This window comes from Saccostrea cucullata, unplaced genomic scaffold (assembly GCF_032062105.1).
Source record: "Saccostrea cucullata isolate Sc308-1 unplaced genomic scaffold, CSIRO_AGI_Scuc_v1 ctg2267, whole genome shotgun sequence".
NCBI classification, from domain to species: Eukaryota; Metazoa; Mollusca; class Bivalvia; order Ostreida; family Ostreidae; genus Saccostrea; species Saccostrea cuccullata.
Genome location: NW_026921546.1, coordinates 161,138 through 172,714, shown reverse-complemented (window position 1 = coordinate 172,714; position 11,577 = coordinate 161,138). Strand labels below are relative to the sequence as shown.

Here is an 11,577-nt window from a genome sequence, read left to right as displayed (position 1 = left end):
TAAACATGAACATCCCAAGATAAAGTATTATCAATATAAACACCAAGTAATTTGGCCTGCTTCACAAATTCAATTTGAACATCATTAAAATTTATGATAAGATTTCTACATTTTTGTAACCTTTTGGATGTGCCAATAAGCATGCACTGCGTTTTTTGGAGATTTATACTGAGCTTATTTTTTATCATCCATTGAATTCCTAACTCTAAATCTTCTTGAAGTTTTTTCTCAATAACGTCTATGCATTTATCGCTTACATCCTGCGAGGTGTCGTCTGCGTACATTGTGACTGACGAGTGTTTAAGACATTTTGAGTAGTCATTGATATATAAAATAAAAAAAATAACGGTCCTAAAATTGACCCTTGAGGGACACCTAAAGATATTTCTTTTTCTCGAGACAGAGCACCTCGCCAACTTACACATTGCTTACGATTTAAAAGATAAGATTGAAAAAATTTAAAACTATTTTCACAGATTCCAAATGACCTCAGCTTGTGTAAAAGAACTTTATGATTGACTGTATCAAAGGCCTTACGCAGGTCAATAAACAGAACTCCAGTAAGTTTACCGTCCTCCATGTTTTTAAACCATTTATCTGTGAGATTGTCTAGTGCTGTTTCACATGAGTGACCTGGCCTAAAACCTGATTGACTTTCAGTTATTAGTTTGTTCTTTGATAGATATTCATAAAAAGAATTAAAAACATGACGCTCAATAATTTTGCTAACGACTGGCAAAATAGATATGGGTCTGTAATTGTTTACTAGATTTTCATCACCCGCTTTGTACAATGGAACTACTCTTGCTCTTTTCCATGCATCAACAAATGTACACGATGATATAGATTCATTAAAAATAAAATATTTGATTTATTTGAATGGACTACATAAATAGAAAAGAGTTCTGATATTTTACTTGAATAAAAATACATATATTTGACATTATGTGTGAGAGTTTTTATTTTCTCATAAGAATCAACCAGAAACAAATGACCATCTCTGAATGTTGATTTGCATTATGCTTTTGGTTCACCGTGATTTTTCAAAAAACCTATAGCATCCATTCCTCTCTTTATTTTTCTGACATTCTGAAAAGTATTGAAAATAAATGAAAGATAAAGAGGACTATACTAGTGATTTGATTAAATTATTTTTCTTATTCCTACTAATTAAATTACATAATGGACATTGTGGTGTTTTTTTTTTAAATCAAAGACCCCTCTCATCCCTAAAGGAGGATCAGTAAGACGTCCACCGTGGACTGGTCAGGCCCGCCTTGGGGCATTGGTATTAAGGATAAATAAAACAAAGCAAACTTTTTTCTAGTAATATGTTATTTCTCATAGCAGGTAGTCTGAAAAATGATTGCCAAATAAGGCCAAAAAAATTGTGTGTTTCCGGTATCATGTCCCTCAAAATTAGGGTAAGTAGGTAGGCAATTACATTTTTTTTACTTTTACTTTTTATTTTAACTCGACATTATATTTGACTGTTTTCAGGTAAACTGCTTATTATATTTAAATATTGACAAGTAATATTTTAATTTCTAGAGGTAGATATCAGAACCAATTGCAAGAGATTGATTTACAGAAAGGCATTTGAAATTTAATCACAATTTAATAATGAAATTTTGTCGCATTTAACCAAAAAGTAAAATGAGGAATTCAAGATTATTTGTCAGGCCTACTTCTACCTCGACCTCATTATCAATACAAGTTTGTAAAGACAATAAAGTTATATATAACATTTTTGAATTAGTTTTCCTATTATATCACAAATGTAATAAGTTTTGCTATAAACCCTGAAAAATGTCGAGTCACACCGGCAACAGTTATGTCAACCTTCGAGGAAACAGTTATGTCACTATTTCGATCAGGTTCACGTGTTTTTACGTTACGCATTTTAGCTCGGGTTCGAGATGTTATGACATCGGTTGCTAGGCAAATGTAAACAACGGAGCGTTATTCCATAGAACTAAATTCAATTTAGGTCTATGGTTATTCTTTACGTCAAGAAGGCATTTTTGGATTATTTGTGTACATTTTAACAATTTTGAATGATTTTAAATTCTCCTTTAATTTTAAAAATGTCATATAACATATACCACATGGCTTCTCGGGTGACTATACCAGTATATTTGCCTCTCGGTGACAGGAAAGCCCTGGAGTGTTATGTCACCCTCTGCCTTCGGCATCGGGTGACATAACACTCCAGGGCTTTCCTGTCACTGAGGGGCAAATATTTTCTGGTATGTCACCCTCGAAGCCATGTGATATATGTATATTCTCATTTCTTTTACAGACGATAATGAGTTAAACCGCCGATGTTGATCGTAATGCCACTCGACATTATATCCTTAAAACTATGAACTTCGATCCTTTGTTAGCTTCAAAATTATGAATATCTCCAAATAAATTTCCCACACTCCAGTGCCAAGGAAAGTTATTTATAATTTTATTGCAGTAATTCCGGATGCATGTGGACATTTCTTGAGCCAATGACAACATGTCAACATGTGGTGGACTTGAGGTTGAGTGATGCACATACTCAGTATAAAATAAGTGATGCAATACATCTGGGGCCACAATTTGACACACTAGCCATATCCCTGGAGTGTTTGCCTGGCTGCCCCTTAGAGCGTTTAAATGAATTGAAGTGCATTTTTAGAACTCCTAATAACGGGGCGCTATCGGGACCGATGGGAATTTTAATAGATTTTTGGAGAACATGGTCTCCAAACATGCCAAAACCACATAAATATTGTCAATCATAAACTCTAGCTTCTTTCTAATATCAACTTAAGAGTGCTTGTATGTACAATCAGAATGCTTTTTCAACAAAATAATTTTGCAAATGACCAATGACAAGTTTAGTAAATTTACGAGTTCCATCATTTTGATTAAAAAATCAGCTGTCAATGATATAAAAAAACCCAGGATTTATCGTGCTGAATGTTTATATATAAAATTGAAAAGAACTTTCCAGGGAATTTTTAAGTATTTCTATTTGATTTACACCACAATTTGAATTATTGGTTGCACGGTACCCTTGAAGTTTCTCCACTACTGTTGATATTTTTTTTCTTTTCTGAAGTACTGAATACAGAAGAATAGTTGGTTTTCATTTTGCCCCCCCCCCCCAATCGTTTGATGCGAGATTTTAATACACATAAAATACATTAAGTCCTTTCTGACAACATTGCAAAGTCTTCTTTTTCATGTTTGACGTAATCTTCAATAGAATCTATTATTATTGATGAAATTATGACACCAGTTGGAAGCCCGGGGTTCCCTGTATTAAATCCTGTAAAACTAAATAATTTGATGTTCTCGTTATTTGTGTCACTAGTAAAACATGTCCAGCAGGACTAAAGTTCTAGGGTGAAAAAGAACATGAACAGGAAGGAGGATTGTGTTTGAGATATTGTTCTAAATATAAGTGTTAATCCTGCACATTTCCACTACTGAAACGCTCTTCTTAAACTAGTTATGGAAACGACCCATTTCTATTTCACAAACAAAAACGGACTTGACTGAGCAATTATGCAATTGCATTTCATGAAGAACTGGAACCAATCGTAGACACCCTTCCTGTTGCTTAAACACTATGTTAGCGTATTCCTTTAGATTCTTCAGTTTCTGGACGAGAACAGGACCCTTCCAGGTATCTATTTCTAACAAGCCTCTGTTGCCCAGGTAGATTCCGTCAGTCCATGAATATAAAACTGCGTATCCCACCCTGGATAGAACTGAAATTAAATATCAGTGTTATACTTGTACTTAACGGGAACTTAATAACAAGAGTAATACTCAGCAAGATCATTACAATGAAGTAGATATATCACGGTATAATATCACAAGAGAATATCAGGTTGTCTTTACATGTTTATCTCAGAAATATCTATAGAATGTTATATAAATAATATCGAGAGAATATAAAATAATTCTAGTATTTAAATATAAGACTTGGGGATGGCCGTGTTATGATGAAGACAATATCCCTTACATATTATGCAAGCATTATTTCTTATACCGTATAAGTTTAAATTTTAGCGAGACGCAAATTTAGCGATTGTTTTTTAAAATATGGTATTTTGTTTTTAGCGAGAAGAAATTTTAAAATGCTATCTAATGAAGCTTTTACAAATTAAACACAGTTTATTTTTTGCGATATTCAATTTTAGCGACATCAAAACCCTCGCTAATAATGCCAAAATTAAATCCTCGCTAAAAATTCCGCTTATACGGTACTGAATCTGTCATTATATTCTAATTACATCAAAAGAGTTCCTTGTAATATCTGATATTATGATAAACTTGATGACTTTAACTTTACAATAGTCAACTTCCCTAACATATGCAGCAATATAATACGCTTATCACCCGCATTCGGAGTTTATATCTCTTAGTTGATTCGATACACAAGAGCATTTTCCTTGTTCATAAGGAATTTTATAACGATGTGAGTTATTGACAAACAAGTCAATAACAAGAATGTCAACAGTTTCATTTAAAGTTATCATCTAGTACGTTCACTTCGGGTCGATACAGTGACCTTGTCAGCAAATACAATCTATGATTGAGTCAAATGTTGACTTACATTTTTCATATATACTAATTGTTAGGCCATTATGTTTTTCGTTATTTCTCGATCATGAGACGAAGCAGATACAGGGCCTGACCTGATCGGCAGGGGACGCTCTCTACTCCATTGCACCTGATCCCACCTCTGATGTCTGTGTTTTCTCAGCACCTGATTGATATTGTTTTATGGACTTTTGATCTTGAATACTGCTCATATTCTCCGCATATTTTATTGACCTTATACTAAATGCCGTTTTATGCTAGGCAAGTTAATTATTCACAAAACAGATAATGAATATTACTCTGAAATCACAATTTAAACTTTCCAAGAGGTTTCTAAACGTTGTTTTAAAAGTTCGAAGAGACCCATGAAAGCATGTCCACCACGAAGAGTAAAATATTACATATATATCTACTCAACAATTCTTCATCCAAGAAATTTAATTCCCACGAACCAGTAGTTTTTTTCCGCAATTGTCTACTCGACAAATATGTGATTTTAGAGAATAAAAAATATATTTTACAAGATATTTCAAAAATTAAAACACTTTACATACACTTGCTTGCTCGTTATCTCCATATCCTTCATACAATAATGTACAGTTTCTTCCATTGTCGAAATAATGGATACTTTTTGTTTAAAACATCTTTATTGCAGACCTCTTAAAGAATTTTAACGCATAAAATCAGCTTTTTTGTATGTGAATTAAACACAAAAATATATGAATTCTGTTATTTCTCCCGAAGAAAAAAAAACCTACATATGACATCATGTATTTAAGAGCGTCAATTTTCTCGGAGGAATCAGCCAGAAACAGGTGCCCGTGTCTGAATGATGATCTGCAGTATTCTTCTGCTTGGCTGTGGTTTTTACTTTCATTGAAAAACCTGTAGCAGCCATTTGTTTCTTTGATGTACAAAAAATCTTCATTTTTCTGACATTCTGAAAATTAAATCAAATAAGGATAGGCAGAAAAATCATCCGTAAAGGTTAGCGAACAATTATCCATCAATTATAATCATGTAAATATGTAAATGTGTAATTATTTCTGAGAAACATTAAAAATTCTGTCAATAAATGGAAGATATAGATAACTAGAACTAAAGCAATTCAAATTCATAATCCCTGTTAATAAAACGTAATGGACACTGTGAAATTGTTGAAATCAAAGACTCCACGCAACACCAAATGAAGGATCAGTAAGACCAACCTGTGGACTGGTCACATTCGCCTTGGGGTATCGGTCATTTTTTTTCTCATAGCTTTATATTGACACAGGTAGTCTGAATAATGTTCTCCGAATAAAGTCGAAGAATTTTGTAAGATTTTGTTACAATGTTAAAAACCAGTTCTAAAATTTATATACCATATAAAACGAACCAAAGTCGCATATTCAAGCATCAAATAGTAGTAACTTACGATTTCTGAATAATTTAGGGATTTACTATTTGTGTCATTTTCATCCAAAATAAGTCAAAAAATTTATATCGATCCAGGCATCAAATTCTTGTTACATGTATGCCTCTTAAATCAGGCAACAGTCATACCGTAAATCTGGAAATTTTTACGTCGATTTATTTTTGCGAATTTGGGTCAAAAAGCCGTTGATTAATTTTTACGCTTCAAATTTTTGCGAATTGTCACTGGTGCTAAAAATAAAAATCACTGAAGATTTTCAGATCAGGTTATGTTTCAAATAATATGCCCAGTTAGAATACTAACAATATATTCACAACGTGGCAAGATATTGCAAAATCGCTCCGAAACAATTTTGATAAAAATACAAAAGGATTTGCACTGAAAATAATTTTTAAATCAATTATAACAAACATTTTAGAGGTTGTGTATGCCTTTTGACCTAAAGTATAATCCAAATGAAGAAAAAATATAACTTATTTTCTCAACGTTTCTTTTTTTCTCACCTAAAATTTACACGCGGCGTTTACATTTGGAACTTTCTAGTAAATGCTCTGAGTTATCGCCCGTGTTGATACGCGGTTAGATAAAATGACAGTTCTCTCTTTATTGGCAAATTAATTGATGAAAATAATTAAAAAGGGGCATACCGCCTCAGTGCTTGTCAAATCATCTGACGATATTGCATATAATAAGGGCAATTTACATGCAAGGGTAATTAACTTGTAGTTATATAGTAGACTAGTGTAAACAGGTTTCTTTTAAAAATGACCAGTGCTTACAGACGCCTATTCACTGAGTTAAAAAAAAAAAGACAAGAGTCCTCAGAAAAAAATTCTTCACATGTTGATTTATTTTTAAGAAAAATATTTTTGCGAATGCAATGCACGCGCAAATTTGCTAAAAATTTATCTACAGTAAAAATTTCCAGATTTACGGTAATACAATTTAAAGATAACTTGTTTTTTAGTATTAATTCACCTTTTTACTTACCTCTTTTATTACATTCATTAATATTTTGTGGCAATATATCTGTTATTCCCCACGAACCATCCTGTTTACAAGTATAAGTGGCTACGTTTAGAAATGTCCCATGTCTGCAACTGTACTCTCTGACATCTCCCACAGCCCTGGTGGTACTGGCGTATGTTCTCCAAGAACGAAAAATGCCTTCAGGAGGTTTCGTGCATTCTACAGAAGTGATTGAATTACATATCTATAAAGATATATTCATACATTATACAGTTCTAGTAAGGTATTGTTCAATCATATTCTATTACGAATAAAGTGTCACATTCTACAACAAAACCCTGTATCACATATAATTTAATGATAAACTGGATCATTCATATAAGATTTGCTAAATTTTATTGACAATTTTTGTAATGTTTGCTTTTTATTAAGTTAAAATAATGAATTTAATAACTACTCAATATATACAATATTATATGGGTTGTTGCAGTTAATGCGTTTTAAACCTTGAAGAGTTTGGGCTAAGATATGATCGGGAAATGAAAAAAAAAGTACTGGTCAATTCCAGCGAAAATAAATGCCTAACATATTGTATACAATTTGCAGTCAGGAATAGATATAAAGATCGGTTTTGCAGGGGGAAATCATTGTACATAAGTATGAATTGCCATAAAGGACCATTTTCATATGCAAGAAATAAGACAAACGTACTTAGAACATGCTCGTTTATACAAGTAACGAAGGATCTTGAAGACATAAACTTTATACAGTAACCCTATACAATAGAATGTAAAGATAAGGAAGATTTATGATGCTCGACATTGCATTGAAACAATCCCCATCAGAAGCAGAGCAAACACGGACCACTGAAAAGGTTAGATTGTATTTGCCTACAAGGTCGCTGTATCCACCAAATTTGCGAAAATGTTGATTTTAAATGATACTGTTAATGTCTTTGCTTTGTTAACGTTAATAGACAGTAGCTTGACACATGTAGAAATTGTTCGTTCTTGGGCATGTTCTTTAGCTTGGAGAAATTAATTTAGTGAAGGGGTAAAATGGCATATTACTTCATAAGTCAAAAGAGAATAAAGATGAATTCATCACATTTTCAGATAAAATCCAGTTGTCAGTACCTGTTCTATTGTTTTCACAATATCAGTAGGACTAGAATTATCAGCTACTCTTAAATGGCAATAAATCATCCAAGTTTTGTTTGAAGAGAGTACAATGTCAGTAAGTGTCAAAGTCAATCAATGCACAACTTAAATGGTTTGGAAGGTTTCTTTTCTTATTGCTTTATCTTTACATAAAAAAGTGATTTCATCTTTATACTGCCAAAAAAATTGAAATGTAAAACGTCGCAAATTTCCTCATTTAAAGTTATATTGTCAGAAGACAATTTTTTCAAGTAAAAATTTACTTTTTTTCTCCACAGAATGTAACATTGTATCCTTACCAGAAATACTGTAGAAAACAGATTGTATTGTTGTATTCTTACCAGTTATATTGTAGAAAATTAAACAGATCGTTTCATTGATTGATCTTTGATTGTATTCTTACCAATTTTACTGTAGAAAACAGATTGTATCAATGCACCCTTACCAGTTATACTGTAGTAAACAAATTGTATCATTAATTGTGTCCTTGTGAGTTATACAGTAAAATGCAGATGCATTACGTATTCTTACCAGTTATACTGCAGAAAACAGATTTGTCATTTAACACTTCGCATCTTTCATTTTCTCCACAAACTGCATCATTGCATGGGTATGTATTGACCTTCACAGAGAATAGACTACACCGTGTTAACCATTCAGTTTAGGTACATTCATAAAATTCATCAATAAGAGTTACTTTACAAATAGGCAGAATACTAAATATACATTCTTGAATGAAACATATGGAGATAACGAACAGTGTTCAAGATCAAAAAATCATAAAACAATACAAAATAGGAGAAGAGCGAACATTGACCTCCAAAACATCATAGGTGGGATCAGGTACCATTGAGGAGTGAGCATCCCTACCGGCTGATCACATTCTTTTAGAAAATAACGGATAAATTTGTCGTCAATTCAATGTATAGATAATGGACTAACAATTAGTATAAAAAAACGTCAGTCAGCATTTAAATGAATGATAAATTATACTTGCGGATAAGGTCATTGTATCGACCATAGAAATTCAAAACAATGACATTAAACGAGACTACCGATATTCTAGTTTCATCAACGCAACTTTTTTGTCGATGATTTATAACTCGTTTCAGAATTTTTTTTATACGTAGAGCATGCTCTTGCTTATCGAATCCACTGATATTAATAAACTCTGCATGCAAGTACTAGTGATGAAGGTATATATTGCTGCATAACTAAAGGAAGGTGACAATGGAAAAGTTAAAGTCATTCCGTTTATCATTGAACTTCCTTATTAGATTACCATAAATGTCTTTTTCAAGTAAGATACCCAAATATGAAACAGATGTGTCACATTCCGTGGCATCTTTTATCTCAAACTCACAAGGATATATCGTACCGACATTAAAATAGAAATTACAATTGTTATTTGACAACACGTCGTCGAAATATCTAAATGTCGAGTTGAAGGCTACAGTGAGTGTTTTCGTCTTTTCACGCTAGAGATTAATAGATACCTGAATAGTTATATAGTTGTGCTAATAGCGAAATCATTTAAAATGCTCCTCAGATAAGGAAGCATGGTTGATTGTATGTTGTTAAACGTCACTCTTGAGAATTTTTCACTCACATGAAGACGGTAAAACATTATACTCTAATAAAGATTGAATGGTATCAGTGACATAAAAAAAAGCATATCATTTTGTGTATTTCATACTACAGTAAGTATTATTGTAGTTTGATAGAATTATATTTTTTAACTTAGAGCTTACCATTGCATACATGTCTGGCTTCTCTGTGTACTGCCATGCATTGTCGGATCCATACAATGGATTACTAAGGCTAGCCCTGGCATACTGTAGGAGACATGACCCCTCTGTATTGTAACTGATGGAGACACAACTTCTCCGTAAGAGGCACTCTCTGATGCAAGTCAGGGGACCGGTATTCCCTAATTTGCGCATCGCACCCCAAATCATCCGCCCCTGACGGAAATGAGATCGAGGGATACACTGCTGTGTTGTGTAAAAATGAGGGGCTCGCACTGGAACCACCACGGACAGCAGAAAAGCTGTACAAAATAAATCTCAGTATTTTAATGAATTGAATGCATGAGTAATGCTTAGGTAATGCCTAAAATAATGGTAAAAGTTTACTTGAGTTGTTTGCAGATGTAACCAACAAGAAGATAACATCACATTTACTTACTTACCTATTGCTAATTACTTACCTGTTATGCGTATAGTTATAGAATTAAGTCTAGCTTTTTTTATTGCATAATGAATTTAACACCTTGTAACCTCAAAAATAATACTCGGAAATACTTTAATATATATAATCCTCCATGGCACCTGATCCCACCTCTAATGTTTCGGAGGTCCGTGTTTGCTCTGCTCTTATTTCGTATAGTTTTATGGACTCTGAGATTGAATACTGTTCGTTATCTCCATATCCTTCTTATATTTTAATGATGATTTATAAAAGTTGTTTATTTTTAAACTCTTTTATTATATTTTTATTTAAACATGAAAATAAATCAACGAATCTCTCTCTCTCTCTCTCTCTCTCTCTCTCTCTCTCTCTGAGTTGTCATTTGGTTTATATGCTAAAACATTCCTTAGCAATTTTACCGAATTAAAATATCATTAAGTGTAATATGCATTAACAGTAAAAGTGTTTACTTTATTTGAAAATTGAGGTTCTTATTTTAACGTGTATCAAATATATGTTTTTTGATATTTGGAATGCTGAACCAATTTTAGAACGTTTACAGAATGGGGATTTAGAGCATTATAGTAATAATTCTAGATCTGATGAATTGTATCTATTTGTTTCGTTTCCAGAATCAAATGTCACTCAAGATAAGACAATGATCTAGACAAATTATATACATCTTAAATTTTAAATCCCTTAATTCGAAGTACATATATTTTAATCTAATTCTAATTTTTACAAAAAAAACTTAGTTCTGCTTTCGTTGTTTTGTCGTTTTGCATGAACAGAATAAATATTATTAATTATATTATTGAAATCTAAGTACTATTTCTACATACCATAGACCAATCTTTTATATATTGGCAGAAAAATCCACATGACTGGAGAAAACAATCTCACTGTCGCAGGTTAAACCTCATCGTATATATGACAAAATTTTTAGACAGATGTTTTGTACGAGTTAATGAATTTACTTTTGCATTAATTCGATAAAGGGGGATGTTTAAACAATTCTTAATTTGCTGATGTACCCGGATATAAAAATGAATGATGCATTTAATCAACTTATATCACCTGTTACTTATCAAGGAGTTCAAATAACTACTCAGAAACTGTACTTTTTTGTATTTAATGAACAGTCTTATCCCTGCTGGATTTTGGTTTTGTTTATGTGTAGCTTTACACTTTCGAGCAAATTAGCTATTTTTTATTCATTTAAAATGCACTAAGGATTTTTTTTCTTTTACAATT

At 32.4% G+C, this 11,577-nt stretch overlaps 1 protein-coding gene across 1 annotated transcript; it reads right to left on the bottom strand.

The window, feature by feature from the left end:
- Positions 1 to 4,703: 4,703 nt before the first annotated feature.
- LOC134260282 (uncharacterized) lies at positions 4,704 to 11,235 on the bottom strand. Its single transcript, XM_062742852.1, has 6 exons — positions 11,166 to 11,235; positions 9,885 to 10,183; positions 8,665 to 8,755; positions 6,995 to 7,192; positions 5,346 to 5,527; positions 4,704 to 4,844 (listed from the first exon to the last, which is right to left on the bottom strand). The coding sequence occupies exons 1-6, from the start codon at positions 11,203 to 11,205 to the stop codon at positions 4,704 to 4,706; spliced, it is 951 nt and encodes a 316-aa protein (XP_062598836.1). The 5' UTR covers positions 11,206 to 11,235.
- Between the last annotated feature and the right edge of the window lie 342 nt (positions 11,236 to 11,577).

Bases quoted from the DNA above. Each gene is read 5' to 3' on its own strand.
- LOC134260282 (XM_062742852.1), bottom strand. From the start codon at position 11,205: ATGTGGATTTTTCTGCCAATATATAAAAGATTGGTCTATG. The intron at 10,184-11,165 runs GTATGTAGAAAT...TATTTTGTACAG, and splicing joins ATATAAAAGATTGGTCTATG to CTTTTCTGCTGTCCGTGGTG. The intron at 5,528-6,994 runs GTAAGTAAAAAG...TTTAATTTTCAG, and splicing joins TAATGAATGTAATAAAAGAG to AATGTCAGAAAAATGAAGAT.